General features: G+C 35.2%; 1 protein-coding gene across 1 annotated transcript in view; it reads right to left on the bottom strand.

Annotated features, from left to right (window-relative positions):
- BBS9 (Bardet-Biedl syndrome 9) overlaps positions 1-25,464 on the bottom strand; it is a 171,845-nt gene that overhangs the window by 119,648 nt on the left and 26,733 nt on the right. Inside the window, exons 6-11 of the mRNA XM_030444644.1 lie at positions 20,814-20,988; positions 17,834-17,918; positions 16,186-16,369; positions 15,075-15,204; positions 3,783-3,964; positions 447-523 (exon numbers count right to left, since the gene is read on the bottom strand). Coding sequence (XP_030300504.1) covers positions 447-523; positions 3,783-3,964; positions 15,075-15,204; positions 16,186-16,369; positions 17,834-17,918; positions 20,814-20,988 — 833 coding nt within the window. The remainder of the gene's footprint in view (positions 1-446; positions 524-3,782; positions 3,965-15,074; positions 15,205-16,185; positions 16,370-17,833; positions 17,919-20,813; positions 20,989-25,464) is intronic.

The following is a 25,464-nucleotide window of genomic DNA, read 5'->3' as shown; positions in this document are numbered from 1 at the left end:
ATGTATACAAGATAAATAAACCATATAGGTGTCAGTACAAGAGAATATTGAATTATGTTTTCCCAGAAAGAAATTATGTCTTACAATGCATCTTTGAGTGGCTCGTTTATGTTATCTTTAAACAATCCATAAGGTAATACTTTTACCACTTCCCCCTGTATTATTAACTGCTCACCATTATAAATTCTCATCAATACAGTTATTCCAGATCCTGGGTTCTCATTTACTTGTTTTCTTAGCCAAGAATCTGAAAATACTAAACAGTTTTTATAATTAAGTAAAAATAATTTTAAAGTGCATTTGAATTGTTGGAAAACTGGGAGCTACACAGAAGCTCAAACCCACAAATATAAATAGGAAGTAATCACTATCCATCAGCAACCATTATTTAATCATGCATGAAACCAATGCTTTCACAGTCATTTCTTTTTTATCCAGGTACATACAGATTTGGCATCCAAATCAGGTGAAACTTCTGCTGTGACAATGAGATGTCTGTGTTTTTCAGATTTGGGCAAAATATCTGAAAAAAAAAAAAAAAAAGGAAATCAGCTTGCCTTTAACCAACATGAAGCAGTATTTCTGAAAATAATGAAATTTTATCAGCATCAAGTTTGACTTACTTCATTGCACCTATTACTGTTAAGGAAGAAAAATGACAAAGCAAATTTTTGACCCAAGAAATTTCCTTATTTTATAAGATTTCTACAGACAATCTAAACCTGGATCTCAGTCTGGATTTCTGATTTATGTATTGAAAAGGATTTAGATGCATTCTGTAACAAGATTTTACACCTAGGATTTTACACCTATCTATGATCTTCAGAGACTGTCAGGAACTTTTAAACTTTTGTCCTCACATCTATACACTAATACACCTATAATAAAGAACCACCTCCAAAATACAGACCGCATGTCTCATGGTACTGTCATCTACATAATTTGATAACAAATATATCAGAAACAGAAAGATTCTGTCCCAAATAGTGTAAAATTTAAGTAGTTTTAAGGAATTCCTCTGCATAAAAACGCATATGAAAGAACATCACCTGGGATGTGGGTAACTGATGACTTTCAGGATTGCCAACACAAGGCAAAGAATGCTATGAACTCATTTATATCCAGGATAAAAATCCTTATGCCCATTCACATGTAAAAAAAAGTTAAGAATTAAAAGCTAGGCACCTAAACACCATGAGGAATCACGGTCTCATCTTAAGAGTCCAGAAGTTCAGCTCTGTATTATGTGTTTTTCTGAAAAACACTTTTTTGAAATGAAAAACTTGAAATGTATAGTTCCTATTAGTAACAAACTTTAAAAATTATCCTAAAGAAACAGTTAACATATTAATTGAATAATTGAGAGTACGAGTATACTCAATTTTACCACACATAGGGTCCTGAAAAATGACCCAGAACTAGTAGGCTGCACATTATGTCTTTCTAAAAAGAGGCTGAAAAGACTTTAATGAAAACAGAAAATAAGTTTTTATTTTCTTTTGCCCAAAGAGAAATGCCTCCCTTTAGTACACAGAAAAAAAAAAAGCAAATCCAAAGCATTGTACTCCCAATACCCCCTACCCAAAGAAGCTTCAGCCTATTTCATACTGCCACAACTGCACACAACTGGATCTGCCAGTTAAACAGAGTCCATCCGATTTATAGATGAAAAAATATCTTGCTTTTCTAGCTCTTCATAACCATTTAACTTCAGGTTGCTTCTTCAAGTAAACTATGATGCAATTTCTGTCATAAGGTCACTTTAATTTTAGAAACAGGACAGCAATCATAACTAAAGTTTATATTTAAGTATCAGCTTTTTGTTACTGTTAAACTGAGCCAAAGTACTTATGTTTAATCACTATGTCATCCAGATCGAGGCAAGTAACGTTAAAGTTTGTACAACAGTTAGATTTTAAAATATTTCATCAGTTCATAATGTAAATCCTTACTCTTCAAAATGTATAAAACAGCTTAAGTTCAACAGCTTAATGGTCAGCAGTGAAGAGAAATACAAGACATTTATGGAAATAACTACTCTAAGGTGGTTTATTTTTTATATCATGACCTAATTCTAAATACCTTCCATGTTTGGAAGTCAAAATGAAACAAAGAAAAATTATTTCCATAAAAGGGGAGATATTTTCAAAATTACACAAGCCCTCACTGCATAAATGTGAATTAAAAAAAAGAACAAAAATTCAATGGCTCATTTTGAAGTTCAGTCTTAGAAGCAACTTCATGGTAATCAATGTTCAAGATGTTTTGTATTCAACCAGACATAATCAACAGTTATTTTAAGACTTTATGCTAAAGTTCTAAGAAAAAAGCCAATACATCAGAAACTGAATGGCATTCTTCATAAGTATAACATTTTGTTGTAAAAAAGGTTTTTTCACAAGTTTTACATCCAGTTAAAGCAACAAACACATCATGAGAGATTCTCTCCACAACAAAATGAGCATTCATAAAATCCCATCTGAAAATACCAGTGTAACCCCTTAGATCAGATTAAAAAGACTGAAGGAAAAAAAATTAAGAGGAAGAGTGAATGGGGAAAAGATCAACAATACTCATGGTAAACTTGTCAAACATACCATATTTGTTATTAGAAAAGTTATAAAGGACAGCTATGTTTCCTATGATTTCTTTAGATCTTCCACACCATATGTTAAAACTAAGATACAGAAGTTGATTCACTTAAAATGTATTTATTCCTTCCAGCATTTTTTTTTCCTTTCATTATGATAGCCAGACAAAACTGTCAAGTACTTACAAAGGCAGAGTGTGGTAAAAATCAATGGAATTAACCCACATCTATGCACTTAAATAACCAATTACTGGATTTATAAAATTCTAAAACTAGTATTAGTATTATTATATATCCAATTAAAAAGAGATCTTCCAGCTGTAGAATCAAGCTCACAGTTACAGGTAAATAACTTACTTCTAGGGATTACAACAAAAAATGAGCTTTTGCCCTCATTTTTTAGACAAAAGCCACAACACTTTAACATATTTTAAGAACATGATAACATCATGAAAATAGATTAATAGATATAATAAGTTATACAGTAAGATTTTTCCATAGTTTCCTGTAAAATGACGTGCTTCCAATTCCCTGTGCAAGTCAGCTACACTGTTTAAAAAAATGCATTATGAAAACAAACTTTGGAGGATCTTCATGGAAATTATGTGCCTTTACTTGAACAAAACCAACACAATATTAGCAACATATGTATATTCCAAAGCTTGTCATGATTAGTTACTTGGGTTTTGATATCTCTATGTTCTTCAAATACAATAATTTTTGAAAGCTGAAGCAATAGAAAAGTTGCTTTAACAGGTATTGTATTTTGTGAATTGCAAGACTTAAGAAGTTAATTGTAATACTGGAATTTGGCAATGCTTTTGTTCTCTCTGAAGCCGAAGTATATCAGGCTGTTGTTGTGAAATTCCTTATGTTTTCTTGCCTTTGGGTAATAGATGCACTGTCAGTTTTTTCTCTGAACCCTTACCCTAGTGAGAGTTAACTGCAACCTGGCACGTTTCCTGAATGTTCCAAGAGGCATCATGAAATTAGAAAAACAATTTCTCTGTATCCAAGGTGCTTACAGTCTAGGATTTTATTTCTGCATTTTTAATTAAAACCCAAATTTCATTAAATGTTGTATTTCCTACAGAAATGTAATCATGGTTAAAGCATGAAAATATTTTGAAGTGCTAAAAGGTATGTCAGGTGGTTAAAAGTGCATACAACTAAAGAACAGGGAGAAGTATACCTTGTGGTTTTGTGGCTTTCTTGATAATTTTCTGAAGCTCTTTCATTTCAGCATCATATTCTTCATAGTTTATTTCCCTAGAATGAACCCTAGGAGCCTGGAAGAGTGAAGGATCAGTTCCAAGGTAGGAACACTGAAGATGCCCATCATCACTCAGAGTGACTATAACACCCTTTAAATTTCTGCATAGAAAAAAAAAGTCCTCATTAAGAAACTGGGAAAAATCACAGTAGCAATATCACTGATTTTATGCTGCTTCTACTGTTCCATTTAAAAATATTAAAACTTCCTGCTTTTAATGCAAGTCTTTGACCAAAATAACAATAATCATTTTTCAAGTCAGATGTTTTTATTAATATTACTCTCACTTATTGCAATGACACCTAAGAACCAATCTGTGCTACACAGACGAATAAAGCATCACCTAGAATCTGTATAATCAAGACAGACAAAGGAAAGGATCAGAACAAACAAGATGAGTATACATTACAAATGTAATTTTTTTTTTAATTCAGAAATCTTATGGTTTTTTGAAATATGGGTACTCAGGTTGGTACATAGGAAGAGTAATTAGATAAATGGAATGGCAAGTAAGGAACAGAATGCATCAGAAGAAATCATGAATGGATGGGACATATTTACATTAAAGACAGCAGCAGAACTTCAGTGGTATCAGTAGACCCCTACCCCATTCTTTGGCTGCTACTGCAGCTTCTGTGCTGGCTTCAAACCCTGGCTGGCTCCTCCCTGCAGTATCTTTCTGACAGGAAGCCACAGGGATCCAGAAAATCTCCCTTACACTGCTCTGGATCAATACAAATGTGTATTTTATTAGCTACCCTATGGTCTCTTTTCTCCCAGGGGAACTGTAACTTCGTTGAACTTACTCCTACAAAAATCTAGCTCATTTTGCTTATCTGATCATCTACCATGTAAATACAAGATTTAGGAAAGCATTTAACAAATCATAAGACAACAAGGAGTACTGCCAACATTTTGCTTAACTTGAAGGTTATTCCTAAAGAGAAAAACTGCACGGTAATGAAAGACTAGCAGAGATGTCAACAGCAGAAGTTGGGACAAAGCTTTCATTTTATTTTTTAAAACATTTACTCTTACTTTAAAACTTGTATTTATTTTCATAATCATGAGGTCACACATTAATGACAACAAATACCTTAAAAGAAGAAATTGCATGTGTCAAGTACAACTATCATATAAAACCAAGATCAAATTTCATTTAGATATGAAACTTAATTTTTATAAGAAAGCATAATTCACTGTCCCACTATTTAAACCCACGTCAAATAACATCTGTGTACACACAACACAAGGAGGACAGACTATTATGAGTACTTGGACCATGGAAGTCTTGGTAATCTATGTAAATAACACCTAACATATAGGATTTTGCTTAATGTCTGTCAAGACAAAGAAAACTGACACCTGAAAATAAGACAGTTTCTAAAATTCTCAACCAATGGCTTTCAACTATATTAAAACTTCTTTCCAGAGGTTCTGAATCTGTTAAGCTAAGAAGGAAAGACCTATTAGGGCACCTGAATGTAAATCAATATGGTATGAAGAAAGCTACACTGTTAGCAGTAGATCTTTGATTATATTCTACAAATATATTTGATTATACGATAGTATACTATTATATATATGTATATTAATATTATAAAAATTATGTTTTATTATTATATTTGATTATATTCTACATTCAAAAGCAGTTTGTAAAGACAGCCCTTCCTACATACCTCTGGGCTGGCAGTCATCTGAAGGCAGTCTATTAAATGAAATCAATTCTCATCAATAAGGAGATTTTCCTATTTAAATTATGCTTTTCACAACTTTTGAATTTATGTGAGCATTACAGAATGCATATTCAAAAAAAATTCATCTTAAAGTATACTCATTTCAATCAACTTTCCTGTTAGTTAGGCCATCATTTAAGTCTGCACTAGCTCAGAGACTAAAACATTAGCTAAGAATCCAGGAGTACAAATGACACTTTTCCTTTGCTTCCGTTGCTGTTCTGCTGGGTCCCAAGACAAGTGTTCAGTGAGAAACATACAAATATAAAAATGCTTTTTTCAGTAATCTTTCCTTGTTAAACTTCCAGGAATATGGACATCAGTAGAAACAATAAGAAAAATATGAGTAACCAGTTACAACGTGATTTATTGTACATTAATTTCTCTGATGGAATGTTTGTCAGCCAAAGTTCCTTTATTTTCTCAAACTTTTGCACCAGTGGTTAGAGACAGCAGGGGGAGGGGGAGCATATTCAACAGTTTTATAGTAGTTTCCCCACAGCTACTGAACTCATACAATACCCCTGCAAATACCATTACTTCATTTGGCACATTTTGCACACAAACTGGAATTTCAATTACTTCTTAAATTTCTTTTATTGCAAACTTTTTTTTTTACTATATATCAAACAACAGTCAAAGTAATTTAAAATCTAAAGGGAGACTTTAACAGTAAGGAACTCAAAGTATGAAACAAATTATTCTGGTATCTAAAATAACTTTGCAGTACAAAGCAACTCCTACACACATACGGAAGTAATTTGAAAAACTATCTTTTATTGGATTCTGTGTAATTATAATGACATATGCTTTTTGTAGGTCTTCTCTTACTAAACAAATTGCTCACAACTTAATTCTTGAAAAAATTAAAATTCTTTGCATGTTTCCAGTTGTATAACACAAAATGATCACTCAATTATTGACTTAGAAATACATATCCAACTTCTGAGTTCTGCTCAAACAAGATAAGCCTTTAACAACTCTTAGGACAAGGTCTGGCTATTGACACTATTTACAATTTTAGTTATTTATAATAGCACATAAACCTTCTGCCTCAATTTCAGAAGCTATCTTAATTGTTATTAGCCATCAGAAAACAAGATGCTGTGCAATTCTACTTTCAGTCCTTTCCTGCTAACATACCATTCATAAACTAGTAAATTAGGAAACTAATTCTGGAATGTGCTCAAGGATTATGAATCCAATTCTCTCCTTGTTTAATCATACTCTGAAGCAATTATATGTAAGAGCATAACTACAGTAGCACTTTTTAGTTTAAATCTTTTGAAAACCCAAATTGTTCTAAGTCGCACTACTGTTTCAATGTAATTTTAGCTGTTACTGTGTGAAGTATTTAATAAAATGCTAAAAGATCATACCAGAATAAATTGTAAAAATTTTCTCACATGAGCAAATGGGAGTAAAAATCAAAAGCCTACCTTGCTCTTAGTAAATACACACTATGAAATCAGACCTTCAGCTAAATGTTTATAGCATACCCTGTGTGATTTTGTGCCAGCTACCACTGATTTTTAGCTGAGTTTGGCTATCTATGGAACACCCTCAGGCTCTTTTGAAACCTTTTCCTCATTGAAAAAAATCTTGGTTCAACACAACATCAAAATCAATACTTGTATTTACAAAACTGCCCTGTTCTGCTACTACACATAAAAACAGATAATCTGTTTGCTCTCAGAAATTAAAATACTTTAAAGGCTAGTTATATTATGTACTTATCATGCACTGCACACTCTGCAGGGAACATGCAAACAGATAATGTAAATACAGTCTTCAATTAGAATTGCTTAACAATAAGTAATTACATTGAATACCATTAACCGGCAAATAATTTCTGCCATCGCTTTACAGAAATCATTTTTCATCTTTATCATTTCTGTAATAGTTTTGGATCGGTGATCTTCACAGAATACCAGACAAATCTAGAACTAAAAATTCTGAAATACATATAAGAGGGAAATGAAACATTATTTCATCTTGATAAGCAGTGGAAAAGTAGTCAGAAGTAAGAGAATTTATGACTAGAACAACAGGCTTACACCAGTTCCCCTTATACAGTACTTTCACATTTTCACTGGCACTTTTACAGGGTGACATCACATACCAAACCAGAGCCTTACTGCACAAGAAACCCAGACAAGTCTTGAGTTTGTGTAGTTTTCTGTTTGAAAGAGACTCTTTGCCTACAAGGCCAAATGCCATACAGAGATCAAATACAAAGGAGCATTTTTCACCGATAACAAAATTTTAAAAGCCATGGAATTCGGTTGGTTTTACTTGTACTGCTAAGTTGATAAAAAGAAACTTCTCACACAAGTTTGGGTCAGGGGTCTTTTCTGCCAGACCACTACTGCCACCTGATGGGCAGCACAACCAGGCTTGGGAGGGCAAGGCAAGAAGCACAGGCTTCACACAGGAGAGCTATAAATTCCACTGTATCACATTAAATTAAGCAGGTTTTTTTGTCTGGGGGGCTTTTTGGGGGTTGCTGTTGCTGTTTGTAGGGTTTTTTGTTTGTTTGCTTTGTTTGGGAGGATTTCAGGTTGTTTTTTTCTTTTTCCTTTTTTTTTTTTTTTTTTTGTTAAACAGAGTTAGCATAATAGTTTGACAGTTTAAATGTAGAGGAATCTTAAAAAGTGCATGCAGAGGCACAGACGTACAAACAGGACATCATCTTCTGGTTTCTTCAGGCAGGGAACACACATACCTGTATAGACACATGCTACAAATTACATACAAAATTAGTTTTTATCCGAAGGATTAACCAACTTATTTTCTTGTTGTTTGAAATGTAAAATCAGAACTACACCAAAAACAGTTAAAGTTTAATTAAAAATTAAAATAGCCAGCTAAAAAAAAAGAAGGCAGATTTAAATTGAAATATTTGTTACAAGGTATAATAAAACCAGAGTAGTGACACAAGTTCCAGAAATTTCTCTTGCTTTAGGCAAAAACATCTGAAGAGTTATGAAGCATGTTACATCCAAGGAAAACTCTGTAACTTCAACACTGCGTTTCTTATTTACACAGTTCCATATTTAAGACACTTACTGGTACTATCTGAATTGAATGTGGATGCAGGGGCTGATAAGGAAACCTTTAAGACAGAGCTCCAAATTTTAAGATAGAAGAGAAACTATGCAGTGATTTCATTTATAACAGTACAGGTGTTAGCAGTCAGAAATGCCAACACTAAGTACAACCAACTGTGGCACAACAGAAATATCTCCATGCTTCACTCCCTCTTAGAGAGTACCTCTGCATCAAGAGGTACATACATCTGCATTTGCACCCCCTTCACCTCAAGTCTAAAATCTGTTTCGAGGCCAGATGGCTCAATGGAAGACAGGTGTAAAGCAGTTTCCTAAGGCTCAAAGCTTATATTGAAAGGGAGCAGCTACAGCATTGTCAACATACTATCTGAGGGGTCTCAGAAGTTTATCCTTCATCTAAACCTTTTCTTCTCCTCCTTCAAGAGTTATCACAGTCAATTTTACTCCAAGCAAGTTGGAGAAGCCCAAAGCATCTTAAACTTCCAGCAACAAGCAGGGTGAAATACTGAAAAAAATCTACACACTACAAAATTTAGTAAGTTTATTGTTTTAAAGTTATTCTTAACTAATAAAACTTAAAAACTAAATAAAACTAATTAAATTAAAACAAATTAAATTAAAACTAATTAAAACTAACAGCTTAATACAAGCTAAACACAGGCAGTGCACAAGAAAAATTAGACCATCCATAGACTACAAGGCTAACAAGAATAACCATGATGAGTCTTCACAGATTTATTTTGAAAGGACTGAATAATTACACAACTTTAAAGACATACAACTCTAATTTATTTCCATGTCTTTCTCCCCACAGTTTGACAGTGATGTTCCTGCAGCTTCAAAATCCACCAGCAGTTCAGGCAGGGAAAAGTGCATATGCTATTACTTTTAACAACAGTTCCCTTCGTTCCTGTACCATCTTGTAAAGAGCAAAGCTGCTCTTCCAAAGCATCTCTGGCACTTTGCACTGCAGGTTGCCTTTCGTCTCCACTGCATAACATACATATCCCAAGTGCTGATCCACATATGTAAGAATGTCTTTCATTTTAACAGCACAATATCCAAGACCTTCCAAATCAACAGCCTCAGACTGTACATAGTAACTTTTTTTCAAATAGGATGTATTAGCACTTCACGGACAGAGCAAGGGTCACAGCCTACTGGAGTTTACTACAATTCACTACTACTTCAATACCCAACTATAAGATGGAGTTCAGAACACAAATATAGGTAAAATCTACAATGTCACAACATGAATGGGCACAGAAAAAATTGGCAGGCTAGCCAAAAAATATCCCATGCTCTTTGTTTAAAATCAAGTACTACATTTTAAACACTAAGGAGTTATTTACTTTCTTGTTCTTGAGCAGTTAGAATTTCAACTTCTAAGGTTTTCTCTAGAATCATGAGGGTAAGAATATTTAGTGTTATTCTAAAGAAAGCTGAACCCTTTACAAAACCATATAACTATAAAAAGCGGGCTTTTTGAAAAAGCAAATATATAATATGCAATAAAATTAGCAGAACTAGCAATATGGGCATTTGATTAATATCATGCAGTAAATACCATTTGAAACTAACTTGCTAGATAGCCCAGTCATGTATCACAGTATATGCTGGACAGAGTATCTAGCACATAGGTGTCTCCTCTGGAATCAGGATACTACTGAAGTAAACAAAATAATTACTTTCATATTTTGTGGCTAAGCTATACGCATTAAAATTATGTCCTCAAAAGACCATTATAAAGGGTAATGTTTAGTACTGCCATCTGTTGATGATCCAGTGGCAATTTAGTGATGAAATACAAAATTCAACTTTTTTTTTTTTAATCCAAAAAATATTTCTTTAAAATACCATTATGATTAAGTAGAAAGATTCTAGAATTCTCTGCACGTCTCTGATCAGGCAACATTCTTGCAGAACATTCAAATTAAAAATTATATATGCATAACTGAACAGTTCACATTGTGCGTCATAACTGGCATTGCTTCTACTACACTACAACACAGGAAAAGGAAAAATCTTTCAACAAACTATAAAGTTTGATTCCTGCAGTTTTCTTTCCATAAAATCATATAATAAGTGCTAAGTTTTGCTGGGTTTATATGTAAGTTTTGCCATTTTTATATAGTGTTTCTTTAACAGCTGTGGTAGCTGTGATGATGTCAGTTACAATAAGAAGTAACAGATGGGTTGGAATGAAGAACAAAGTATTTTTAAGCATCTGGATAGCTAAGGAAATTACTGAAAGGTTTGATTTTTACTCCGCCCTCCACTACCCTATATGTGATTGCACGTTTACACCTTATATACTTAATTCAACTACAATATTTCTTCATATTTTTTCCAATTAAATATATTTCCTGTTACCTTTCTACTGCTTTGAGAGCCCAGCTACACAACATACATTCATCTAACCACTCAATGTAGTATGATTCCATGCCAGAGAACAAATTTTAATTTCAAATTCATACTTGGACCAGTCCAATATTTTCTCACTTGCAAATTGATCGCAGATTTTAATTTTCTTACAAAAATACTGGAAGCTATAACTCCATAAAGCACATTTTCAACCAATGGCTATACACTAGAATTCTGAACTCAAATCTTCTTCTTTATATACCTTTAAATTAAATTAAACAAATCAGTCTGCTGGGCTACATAAGAGTTAAAATCTGGGAATCAATCTTGTGTCATACAGAATTTAAACACTAGATTTTGTTCTCTTCTATATAGAGACAGGTTGCTGAATCAGAGACTTTCCTATAAACTTATTCAAAAAGAAGTAATGTTAACTGTGTCAGGTTCAAGCTGTTACCCATCCACAGAAGACAAGCCAAGGTTCTAAGAAGCCAATGAATGACAGTCTTCAGGGATTTATACCTCATTAGACATGTATGTATACTACCATCACATCACCAAGCCAAAAAAACCTTCAATTTTATGTGAAAGTGGTCATCTGTGCTTATAAAGAATGAAATGCCATATGCTTGTAGTAGTACATGGCTAAAAATTCCAAGACTGCTAGTTAGAAATCCCTACTTTCAAGCAAAACAGTCTGGAAGTTACTAGAACAGTAAATACTACACATCTTTCAACCCTATTATGCATGTTGATAACCTATAAACATAAGATATACTGGTCATGAAATTTCCTTTGCAAAGGAGACGTGGAGGTAAAAGGAAGGTCTCAGAAGTCTCTAATGAAACAGAAAAATGGAAACTAAAGGGCAAGAAAAAAGGGAATGGACTTTGAAGTCAACGCTAAGAAAATATTTATATAATTGTGGTGGGCACCAAGCAAACACTGCTCATCACAGTGACCATTTCAACACTGAAAAATTGAGGGGAGTAAGAAATCTTGCAATTCCTTTGCATCCCTTCCAAGATTTCAGGTGTTTTAACTGCAGCATCTGGACAGTTTCTCTTCAAACCACTCTAGAAGGACTTTTTTGGTGGTTTATTTGGGTTTGTTTGGGTTTTTTAATCAACTCGGGCAGAACACCTAAACCATTTTCTCAAGAGTTTTAGCTTCAGTGAGATAGCTTTTGCACAGCCACAACTTCAAGTATGGCAACACAAACATGGCAGGCAAAAATGTAGCTGCTAAAGCAGACTTATCTGTTGGAAAATGAATTTGTGCTGAAACAAAGTTCTAAGCAGTTTAAATTAATCCAAATTGTCAGTGTAAATGGTTATACCTCTGAAACAATCCAGGCAAAATGAAACATGTAGGAGTCCCCCTGACAGCAAAAGAGTATCAGGAACAGTTAGTAACTACTACACAACAACAGGACCAGAATATCAACTTTAACAAAGAAGAAAGAACAAAGTTCTTACAGAACTCAATGATTCAATCTAATTGATGATTAGAACTGAAGTTCCAGTTCAATGATCATAGTTATCTTCAGGTAAAACTCAGAATATGATTAGCTCTCTAATTTTTGCCTGTTTTTCAAGTCTCTGATCACAAGCCTTTAGAGGAAATTTTTGAGCTTCCTGGCAGAGAACACAGGTTTTAAATGAAGGCAACAAAAAAAGCTTAGTTCAACAGCTTAAAAATACAGCAGTTTTAGAGTGCAGAAACACCTCACCATAAACATTCTGAGTAACCACTTATCTTTCATTCTGCTTTTCCTTGCATGCTTCTGAAAATGTGATGGAAATCAGGGAATTTATGCTGGAATTTAATCCCAAATATTGTAGTCTGTGTATGTGTGTGTGTGTGTGTATATATATATATATATATATATATCGAGAATTCATTATTTACAATCTGGTATAGCAATTAGGATATAATGCATTTCACATTATTGTAAGAGAAATCAATTCATAAAGAATAAGGAAGGACACGCTCTAGAAACACAACTTACTTTGCTGGAATTCTCCAAAGCACTTGAACAGTTTATCTTACAAGTAAACACGATAAAGTATGGAGCTGCTTTATGAAGCAATCACTACCTGAGTCTCAAAGGAATTTACATAAAATAGTTTCCAATAACGCTTTTCTTATCCACTAAGGCAGAGCCACACATTAGAAGTAGCAGACATTACGCCAACAAGAAGATGCAGATGAACATAGATGACCTGTACAGACAACGGCTTTCAGAGCGCTCCATTTACATTTTAAGTATTACTGCAATAAAAATGGAAAGGATGTGAAAGTAATTAATTGACATGCATCATATCTAAGGCACTTCAATCTCTCAGCAGTGTACGACTAACAACTCTATGCTTATTAAAATCCTTAATATTAATTATGGTATAGTAGTGCCCAGAGGCTCCAACTGAGACTGAGGTCTCTCCTGAGTGGAGTAATAGAAAATCATTATCACATGAAAACAATAAATTCCCTTTCAATTTTCTTCTTTTTTCTTTTCTTTTCCTTTCAATATTATTTTATTTAAGCCAAATACCTACCTCTATAAAATTTACCACAGTTTTTGCTTTTTAGCAGATCTTTAATTTTAACGGCAGAAAAGTAAAAGCATACTGTGCATTTTTAAACATAACTACACTGCTGCCTCTTACATAAACCCCCAAACCAACCCCTAGCATTAGCAGGTCTATGGGAATTCTGAACACAAGTAGCAAAATGATAACTCAAAACTCTCACTTAGAGCAAACTACTGAGTGTTAAAGTTCAGATGGAATAGGCAGAATCTCCATAAAGTTGTTAGAAGCATTATTAAAACACATGGCTCTATATTGCGAGTTTCCAAACAAATACTTGTGTAGACAACTATTAGTACAATCTGCTGTTGTGAAAAATCAATGCCTTGTTCAAAATTTTTTCTGACAAAAATATTTTTTCCAAACTTCAAAAGCTGTATTTTCCTATCCTATATAATTAAGTTTTGGTTTATACTAACTGTGCCACCGAGACTGTTTGTTACATTCTGCTTGTAAGACCTGTAGGATGAAAACCAGCATAATTCTCTCCAGAGTCTAAAAAAAAATTAAATTATAAATTAAGAAATCTTTAGATAACCATTAGTACCAAACAAAACACAAACATCCTTCATATTATTCTTCATAAATCAGTAGTTAGTCAGATGTTGCATTTTCATCTGAGGTAGAACATATGACTAAGGATAAAGTATTCAACAATCCAGCACATGCTGGCAGAGCAGCCACAAGCCTGGTGGTGATCAGAAGCAATCTATCTGACAAGAACACTTCTAGTGCATCTCATGTGGGTCACAGGCATTGGGCAGCCAGCAGCCACCACAGCTCTGGTGGCACACAATACAGGCATTAACTGGCTTGTCAAAACTCTAGCTCAACTTTTCTGCAGGTTGTTTATTTCAGCGACAGAGTCAGCACAAGTTAAATATGTCAGTTTCTCTACACTCACTTCCCCACCCAACCTGTTTTTTCCTGACCTGTCTTATGCTTATTTTACAACATGTTTTGGTCAGTCACAGTGCAATCCTGAGCATTTTAAGCCGTTCCTTTATTTCCACAGTTTAACATTGGAGTTGAGTAATCTGCTCCAAGAGATCATCTCTGCAGTTCATGTGCCCATAAACACTTCATGAAGAACAGATTTTCAGTGAGATCCCCTACTTCTCTGTCTCAGGGAATAATCATACCAGATTGCAAAGCTTCACTTTCTGTTCTTTTAAAGCAGAAACTACTCCTCTGAAGGTATGAAATCCCAGGTTCTACTTTCACTCAAGAAAAACAAAATCTAAAAAAGGGTGAAGCAATTCTAATTCTCATCTAGCATTAATGGTATGACCATTAATGATATTAGTGTTTTACAAATCAAAGAAAAAACACTTTGAATTCTTTTTTCATGTCACCTTATTTGTTATATACATCAGTACTGTTTAAGCTCTGCAAGCAAATTTCACAACAAGACATTAATCTTAAAGTAAACTTTAACAAGATACTTACTGTAAATTTGCTACTTTTACTGATACAGGAATGTGGGGAAGCTGAGCAGCCCATTTCAGTGTAATATCTTGATAAACATTCAACATTTTACTATGGTTTCCAATTAGAGTGTTTATTGTTCCTTCTTTCACTGTTGAAGATATAAAACCAGTTTTAGGATGAAAGGCTTTCAGAAGCCAGTTCTTTTCTTTGAAGCTTTTATCATTACACTATTTTTCTTTTCCTATTAAGTCATTACTTGTTATAAACTAATTTAATATAATTAAAGTTTAAAAAGTTGTGAAAGCTACATTGACAATAACCAAGGATATATGTGATTAATTATAGACACTCATTTCAATTGCGTGCTACACAATACATGCCACAACTTTCCAAGGTTCTAGGCAGCCACATTTGGTAAGTTAAAGCATGACTAAGAAAGACTCAGAATTGTTATGTTAGCATGCAAGGATAGGTATGACAAAATACACATTAAATATCAGCTACTTAGACTCAACATTAAATACTTGACCTGGGAATATGGATTTAAGGTGCATATATTATAAATAAAATCTATAAATGTATAATTTCAATCACAAAGTATAAAATGTGAAAATTGTAATCATATTTTAAAGTTTAAAATCATATTTTCAGGCTAGAAAAGTAGAGTTAAAAACTTATCCAGAAAGTTTTTGAAACATTAATATATGTTCTAATAACCTGTAGCTCTATAGTGGCATCCAACCATGATACTTTCATATAGTGTAATAAGTTAGTTAGATCCAATAGTAAATTTTATTTTATTTTTTTAATTCTCAGTACATGACATAAGATCCTCAAACACTAATTTACTCTTACAAAATCTCACGTTCTTCCATGTTTGTTGCTTTGGTAGCCTGAGCCAACTTCCTGAGACACAAGTATCTCAGTTTGGAGATCAGAAAATATCTGTTTACATTCTAAAAATTGACACTTCACACTAAGTAACATTTTAAAAGGAACTTACTTCATCCCAAAAGAGAGCACTGATTTCAACAACTTTCAAAAAAATTCTACTTATTCAGTGGAAAATAAAATTCTTAGCTGTAAAAGTAACCAAGCTAAAGTTAAGAGTAATTTTCCTTTTACAAACCTGAACAATAAGGAATGAAGCAACTTGGACTGTAATCAAGCTTTTTCATGAAACGAATTTGTCCATTATCCTTAAGGCAAAAGAAGTTTCTCTCACCAAGCACAAAAACAGAAGATACTGCCTGATTAAAGGAGCCAACGCAAATATCCAGTGCTTGCTCTCCAATGTTTAAAACCCAATCCACCTTCAAAAGAGAAAAACATGCTCCAGAGGTCAGTTGACAGCTGTGTATTAAAAACAAAATTTATAGAGAAGGCTTAAAACTCATCAAATTACACGAATATCATTCACATAGTTAGAAAAGCAAAATCAAGGTCTTTTTTTGAATGACAAAGTGCATGTTATCCTCTCGTTTTGAAAGTAGTTGAAGACTTAACTTACCATGAGTAAAGCAGAAAAAAAGTCATTCACTGTTTGAAATAGTCATGAATTGATGGCTATGCATTTCACTTCAGTGTATTTGAATTTTAAAATACACATCTATTCAAAATGAAAATGCTTTACATTTTAAGTATCACATGCAAGACCAGAGCATCAAAATCTTTTCGATCTGCCTCTATACGTGTACTTAGATACTAAGGGCAACGCTAGAGAGCTAACAGCAGTAACTTATTCTACTAATACATATAAATGCAAAAATAGACAATTTTAGGCATGTACACCATATTCATGCTTGCAGTCACTAATTTACACCCTTCAGTCTGAAAAATGTCTACTTTTCCAACTGTGTAATTTGATATAACAAGCAACTACTTTAAAATCCTGCCTTGCCTGTAAACTTACATCTTTAAACAATACTAAGGCTTACTGATGCACTTCAGTGGTTTATTATTGCAGCTCCTTTGAGTAACTTCAATTAATTTACACATTTTTAAAAAATGCTTTTGACTTCTGCCAGGCAAATTCAGAATTTCTGAAATAAAATATCATTGAAATTCAACTGTCAGCACTTCCTATATGAACAGCATCGCTCATTTGCTTAAACAGTCTCAGAATGTGTCAGTAAACATACTGGCATATCTAATATATAAAGCTGGAAGTGCCACCTTAAAAGTAAAAAAAAAAATAATAAAAAATTAAAAAAAATAAAAACACCAGACATTACATTCATCTCCAGGATTGCTTCTCATTTTAGACTTCAAAATGTATTTAACTTGCAGCCTCCCATGAATCTTCCAACTTCCTTGTTTAACAACTGTCTTCTCCTAATTAGAAATGTAGAATTCTGAGTGACTTCCACTTCAAAAAACTTGTATGATTGCCACACTGGAAGGAAGATTCTCTCCCAATATTTTACCATCATACCCGAAATATGCTGAATCTCACATTTTATGCAGTACATTTAGCAAACAAGCAATTCTGCTGCAGGACCACATACAATTAAATTATCTTCCTCAGCAGCTCAGATACCAAAGAACTTGGTCACAGGGACCTCTTGAAGACCAAGAGTGAGTTTTAAGGCCCAACCTTAAACAACTGAGGTCCAAATAAATCTTAATATAAATCTACTGGACCCTTTCCATTGGCTTTCATGGCAATTGGATCAGGTTCTTTCTCAGCAGACAATGTTTCCATTTGTTGCTTAGCACTTGTTTTTTTAACATGTATGCAATGTACTGTACAGGTTATTAAAATAAACAGGTTTTACCACAAGTCTTTTTCCAGAACTAAGTTTTTGCTGTTCTGTTTCTTGTCTTTCATCAGCATCTGTTGCAAAAGCCAGCACTTGGTATCTGTTATAGGAAGTTTAAATAAGAAAAAAAAAACAAAACTTAGAAATCTTTGTAGTTAATACCCTTACATTAAGTAAAATTAAATGAGTTTACATACATGTTAAAAGCACAATCTAATATAATTGTTAAAAAGTTTACTGCAATGCATCTATCAAAGATGTTAAGACAAATACTATTGTAGGGTAACAGCTACATGTAAAGGCAGAAATTAAACATTTCTATTCAGATTATATCTATTGTTAAAATAAATCCAACAGTTACATGTACTAGAGGATAGAAATTGAAATTTAGACCACAAGGACAAAGCAAGAAACCAGTATATTTTCAAATTGTGAAATTAGAATTCTAATCAAAACCAAACTTTTTTGCTTTCATTAAGCTTTTAAAAAACATTCCTAACTAAGCCTGAAATCCAAACTGCTTTATCTAATATTTACACTCTCAAGTACTCTATTAAGTAAACTAAGCAGTTCCAGTCCAAGAGAGAACAGGAAACTGGCACCAGTAGGAGACACTTCTAGCAAAGGATGAGAGGTTTGTGGGTTTTGGTTATTATTTTGCAACTGCCAACCAATCATAGTAGGAGAAATTGGCAATGAAATATAGCCACAAGAGATTTCAGCTGCCATAAAAGATCCACATATATCTCATTTACACCTATGTAATCCTGTGTTCAAATTATGTCCTCATTGACTCCTCTGTAAATACTTCTTTCCCAAACTTGTTCTGGCACCTACTTACTGAACTACCCTGCTTGACATGTTACACACATTAGGCAATCTGTAAAATTCTGAAGTCTTCTACAAAAGTAAAATAAACACTTAAATAATAATAATTCTGACCATTCAAACTCAAGTTTAACAAATGAAAGTGCATGGTTTCGTATATTTTTGAAGTTACAGATTTAAAATTCTGACACCAGCACCACCCACACTTCAGCTGCATTTATTGCGGTGCATGCTACTGAAGGATTTGAGTTTCTAAAATTATTTTACTTACAAAAGTAAACTCTGTATTTGGAGTAAGAAATTTAATATTTCAGACACACTAGTGATTAGTACCACTAATGTCTTACTACTGGGCATCAAAGACAAATAACCAAGTGAAAAATTCTTTTAAAGATACACCTTCCTAAAAAAAACACACACAAAAAAACCCCAACAGCTACTGGTCAGTTTGTGACAGACAAAGGAAAAATGTTATCTACATTTGCTGTAGAAGTCAAGAATCTAAACATCATGAAAATACATGAGATACTAATTTTAAAGAAAAAAATACTCTTGTTCTTTGTCTATATTAATAAATTCTAATTAATTTTTTAGGAAAAATACAACGTTTCTATTACATTATTTTTACTTGCAGCAGTTGTATCTTTTCCTGTATTATGGAAACAATACACAGTATCTATGATTGGCTCATGGAATATCTAGAATCTCAAACCCATCTGATCTGATCTAAGCTTAAATAGCCTAATGAAAAAGAGTTCCACTGGAAGGTTGTATGACAAACATTGTCTGAGACTAACATTGCCCTTCTCATCCATTTTTGAGTTCTTTTTATCATAGATAGTAGCTCTACCCCAAACACCATACCACCCCAGCTACCTGCTAGGCATAAAGATCCAAAAAGGCTAAAAGTAGGTATTGTAATGGAGAATGAATGAGGTAAAGCAAGCATTAAGTTACTTGATCCTTTCACACCTCTGTTGCCCAATCTAGCAGTGGATCAGTTTACTGGATCTACCTTTTTAAATCTGTGCAAGCCTTTGTATTTCTTACCCTCTATCAGTAGAGGGTAGAGGGCCCCCTGCATGTCTTCATGATGTGTCACATTCCTCCTTAGTAGCCCAATTTTAACCTCCATCTCATACATTCCTTTTTTTCCATTTTAACTCAGTCAGGAGCTACCTGTTCAGTAAAGCTGCCTTATTTTCTCAAATGTCAAAATGGTTCTTGATTTTTGAGAAAGTTAGCCATGAAGACTCACCAGCTTGCTGATTCACCACCATCTGATCCTAAACAGATGGATGCTTGATAAATTCTCAGCATGGTGGTTCCATAAGGGAGCCTCGTGCATTCAGATTGCTCCCTCATGGTGAAGGCAATTATCCTCTTGTTTGTCTTTTCTTCCTGAAGAGCAGGAGTCATCAATTGCATGACCTAACCATGCAAGCTACCCTGTCACATCTCCAGCTGCACTCACAACTTCTAGCTCCTTCTCTTTGTTGCTGAGGCTGAAGGTGTTTGTAAATTTACACTTAATATGGGCCCTCACTCATTCCAACTTCCTCTAAAGGTATTATGAAAGCATCTTGCTTATCAATTACACGTTAGATTCAGCATCTATTCCTCAGTCTAGCAGTGAGCGAGGTTTAACAAGCTTCCTCTACTGCTTTGCCAGGTGGATTCCACCTCTCCACACTAACCCTCATTCCTTTGAACAGATCCTATGAGCAAAAAAGCCAAATCCCTGTCTCAAATCTCTTCTGAAAACTGAAGAGATTTATCAGACTAACACCCATTTGCATCAAGATAAAAATACTACTTTAAACATAGTGCAGGCAACACTGTAAACTGAGATCAGGCTGAACTGAAGCAGGGAAAAACCTGGCACTTGCAAAACATAACATGCCCTGATAAGATAGTAAATGTCAAACATTTACACAAGTAAAATAGGAAATCAAGTCCTCAGTACACACTGTATGCTTTCCTCTATGACTGTAAACTCAATCACATGCAACATTTTATTTTTCCTCTTTCCTGAAACTACCTACTATCTGCTTTGACATACAGTATTAGAAAAGGCAATAAAAAATAGTAATTATTACTTTTGATTTGCTTACATATTCAATGATAGCATCAAAATATGTTATTGTTAATTAACATGAACACATACTTGTAACTTTCAACCTGTTGGCATGAAGACACTGTAATGAAAGAATCTGTCCGAGAGCTGTAAGTCAAGGGACCAGGCAGAAGAAAACCAGGTAAAAAACGGCCAAAAGCATAACTTTCCTGTTCAAACAACATCAGCATCCCATCCATGGACTGTATACATATCATATCTCGACCTAAGGAACACAGAAGAAAGAAATACAAAGAAAAGAAAATAATGTTATTGATGTAGTTTTAATCAAAAAATTGTTGCTAAGTTTAAATTGTACTCATAAGTAATTCTAACAAAAATAAAATTGATTTTAATCTACAGATATGTTTTCTATGAGTAGGAACACTAAATATTCCATGCTCAACAAAAGCTTACAAACTAAAATCAACAAACTAGATTTTTTGGAAATAACATTCAGAATTGAGAAAAACAGAAGAAAAAAAAAGGTATTTTATTTCAAAACTGAACAGGTCCACTCAGTGTTATATAAAAAATAAAAATAAAAAAAGACATGACTTAAGACATGACTTCAAAATTACACAAATCCAGATTCAAAGTCTCCTTTTGGAAACATGATAGAAGCTGATTGTGTAGTCTCTAGCTTGCATTTCATCTGCAAGAGTAACAATTCAAACAATATTTTTCATGCACTTGAAGAGCAAGCTACACCTGTAAGACCAACATCTTCTGAGGCTGATAGAAGTATCTCTGAAAAATTCAGAGTTAAGCCCCTAGCTTGCAAACACAACATTAATACTTGTAATTCAGAATTACTGTTCCCCTCCATTAAAATACCCTGTTATATTTCACAAAGTATTCTATAGGTACGAAGGACCCAAACAAACTGTATACTCACTAAGCTCCACTCTCAGACCCCTAAGAACTGTTTGGTAATAGTTTTAACAATAGGAAGGTAAAGCAAAACCAAAATATACTAAAACTTCATTCTTAAATTTAGTTAAAGGTAACAAAGGTCAAAGATCTATTCAGTAGCTGAAGACGCAACACGTGGAAAGTACAGTGCAAAATTTTCACCTCCACTGTGATTCTCCATAGAAGCTTTGTAATAGCTGTGTAGTAGGACAGCAATATACCATGTTCTTGTAATTAAAATACATAACAAAAATTTAGCTTACAGTAAGAAAAGAAAAAAATTAAAGGAAAATAAAGCAGTTTGGTGCTTTCCACTTACCCTCCCCTCATCCTTTTTTCAGACTTTATGACTATCTAAAAATCAAATTCTCAGATTTTTCACATTATTCACTACACATTCTATAAACTCAGTTGCAAATATCAACCATTTGATAGGAAGGATATAGGAATGTGTAATTAATGTTGTTCACTTGGTAGACATGAAGTTGAACCTCACAGTATCAAGTTAAATCACTTCAATCCTCTGGTTATATAGATAGATCTGCAAAACCATTTCAACAGTGTAATTTCAGGAACACTTCTTTCATTTCATGCACTTAATCACATTTGTTTTTTCCCTTATATTCTACCTAGACATTTTCAGAAACTCTTAAAGGTCATTCTTATTTAATGGATTTTTGTTGGTTTTGTCTGAAAATTCCTGAAGTACATACATGAGGGATAACATTAACTGACAATATCAAACTTAAATTTTGCTTTAGCAAAATGGTATTAGCATTTCCAATTGACAAGTTCGTAAATTAAAACATAGACAAAAATTTTATTCAACATCAGAAAAATCCCTTGTTCCCTATTAAGTATGAGAAGTACTCCATTAATCAAGTATCTGCAAGACTTCAAAAAGAAACTCAACGGGGAAACGATGAAAACTCACCTTTCTAATGTGTAAAATATCAGAATCTGTGCAATAAACTACCATGTTAGAGAAAAGAATTCAACATGGAAATCATTAGAGTTCAGGAGTAGTCAGACTGGGGTTTTGCCCAATACTGAAGCAAAACCAATATATCTTGACAGTTTTTCTACTACTACAAGTGAGAAAATTTATCATCTTTATAGCAGCTCATTAAACCACTGACCACCTGTCACTAACAACTTCAGTTTGATGATTTAAGTCTCAAAAGTTTAACCCATAACATTTTCAGGTTCGTACCATTACACTGGAAACTTGAAACTTTTTCAATGTTTCCTCTTTTATGTGCAGATGAAAGTCACATCCTTTTAAGAAATGTAAACACTGACTCTTTTAACAGCAAAATTCATCGAAGAAATGTTTCCTGTGACTAAAAGCAATAATTTCTGAGAGAATTATGGGTTTGACATAGATCTCCTAAAGCATTTTCTAACCAGACCAATTGTTTTACAGCTATGATTTCCTGAGGATATTTCTACACAGACTTTTTAGATTATTAAAGCAGGGTGTAGGGCTTCTGGTCAATCTTTGAATTTATTGCTTATAAAATTAAAAGCATATTCTAGAGTATACAAACACATTATATAGGAGTGAAACCAGTAGCACAGCTCAAGCGCATCTCCACCAATGCACGCAGCACGGGCAACAAACAGGAGCAGCTTGAAGCCACGGTGTGGCAGGACAGCTACGATGTTGTCACCATCAGAGAAACAGAGTGGGATGACTCTCATGACTGGAATGCTGCAATGGATGACTACAAGCTCTTCAGAAAGGAGAGACAGGGAAAGAGAAGTGCTGGGGTGTCTCTATATGTTAGGGAGTGTTTTGACTTTATAGGGCTTGATGATGATAGGGATGATAAGACTGAGTGTTCATGGGTAAGAATGAGAGGGGGAAGGTGAAAGTGAAAGGTGAAAGATATCTTGTTGGGTGTCTGCTATAGACCACCTAACCAGGATGAGGAGGCAAGACAAAGCATTCTGCAAGAAGCTGGTAGAGGTCTTACAAGCACTATCACTTTTTCTGGTGGGGGACTTTAATCTGCTGGACATCTGGAAATCTAGCAGAGGAGACAGGATAGGGGAGGTTGTTCAAGCGTATAGAAGATAACTTCCTGACATAGCAGGTAACTGAGCCTACTAGAGGAGATGCCTTGCTAGATCTGCTATTTCCAAACAGGGAAGGACCAGTGGAGCATGTGGTAGTTGGAGGCCACCTTGGGCTTAGCAACCACAAAACTCTTAAGTTCTCAATTCTTAGTGAAGTAAGGAGTGGGGATAGCAAAACCTCCCCCATGGACTTTCCAGATGATTGGAAGTTGGCAAATGTCACACCAATCCACAAAAAGGGCCGGAAAGAGGACCCAGGAAACTACAGGCCCATCAGCCTGACCTCAGTGCCTGGCAGGGTTATGGAACAGATCATCCTCAGTGCAATCACACAGCACCTGCAGGATGGGCAAGGGATTAGACCCAGCCAGCATGGGTTTAGGAAGGGCAGGTCCTGTCTGACCAACCTGATCTTCTTTTATGATCAGGTGACCCGACTGGTGGATGAGAGGAAGGCTGTGGATGTGGTCTACCTGGACTTCAGCAAGGCCTTTGACACCGTCTCCCACAGCATCCTCCTGAAAAAGCTGTCAGCCCACAGCTTGGACAGGGACACCCTGTGCTGGGTTAGGAACTGGCTGGAGGGCCGGGCCCAGAGAGTGGTGCTGAAAGGGGCTGCATCCAGTTGGCAGATGGTCACTAGTGGTGTCCCCCAGGGATCAGTGTTGGGCCCAGTTCTGTTCAATATCTTCATTGATGATTTAGATGAGGGGATTGAGTCCACCATCAGCAAGTTTGCAGATGACACTAAGCTGGGGGGGAGTGTGGATCACCTGGAAGGCAGCAGGGCACTGCAGAGGGAGCTGGACAGACTGGAGAGTTGGGCTGATTCCAACAGGATGAGGTTCAACAAGGCCAAGTGCCGGGTCCTGCACTTTGGCCACAACAACCCCATGCAGCGCTACAGGCTGGGCACAGAGTGGCTGAGAGCAGCCAGACAGAAAGGGACCTGGGAGTCTGGATTGACAGGAAGCTGAACATGAGCCAGCAGTGTGCCCAGGTGGCCAAGAAGGCCAATGGCATCCTGGCCTGTATCAGGAACAGTGTGGCCAGCAGGTCCAAGGAAGTGATTCTGCCCCTGTACTCAGCGCTGGTGAGGCCACAGCTCGAGTTCTGTGTCCAGTTCTGGGCCCCTCAGTTCAGGAAGGAGACTGAGGTCCTGGAGTGGGTCCAAAGGAGGGCAACCAGGCTGGTGAAGGGACTCGAGCACAAGTACTATGAGGAGAGGCTGAGGGAGCTGGGGCTGTTCAGCCTGGAGAAGAGGAGGCTCAGGGGAGACCTCATCGCTCTCTACAACTCCCTGAAAGGAGGTTGTAGCCAGGGGGGCTTGGTCTCTTTTCCCAGATGACTTTCAACAAGACAAGAAGGCATGGTCTTAAGTTGTGCCAGGGGAAGTTTAGGTTGGATATTAGAAAGAATTTCTTTATGGAGAGGGTGATCAGGCATTGGAATGGGCAGAAAGACAACCAGGGAGAATCTCTGTCCTTTATTGGATGGGGGGGGAAACACTATAACCAAGTATGAGGAAAAGCCAGAGATACTTAAAAAGATGGAGGTGAAGGCAGCATTCAGTCAGACCAACTAAACCCAGGGTGTTCAGCCTCCTGAGCTGAAAGACAAGCACAGAGAGAAGCACAACCTATAATCCAGGAGGAAGCAGTTAATGACCTGCTATGGCACCTGGACACTCAGAAGTCCATGGGGC

Source organism: Calypte anna, chromosome 2, assembly GCF_003957555.1.
Source record: "Calypte anna isolate BGI_N300 chromosome 2, bCalAnn1_v1.p, whole genome shotgun sequence".
Lineage (NCBI taxonomy): Eukaryota > Metazoa > Chordata > Aves > Apodiformes > Trochilidae > Calypte > Calypte anna.
This window is presented reverse-complemented; position numbering and strand designations above follow the sequence as displayed.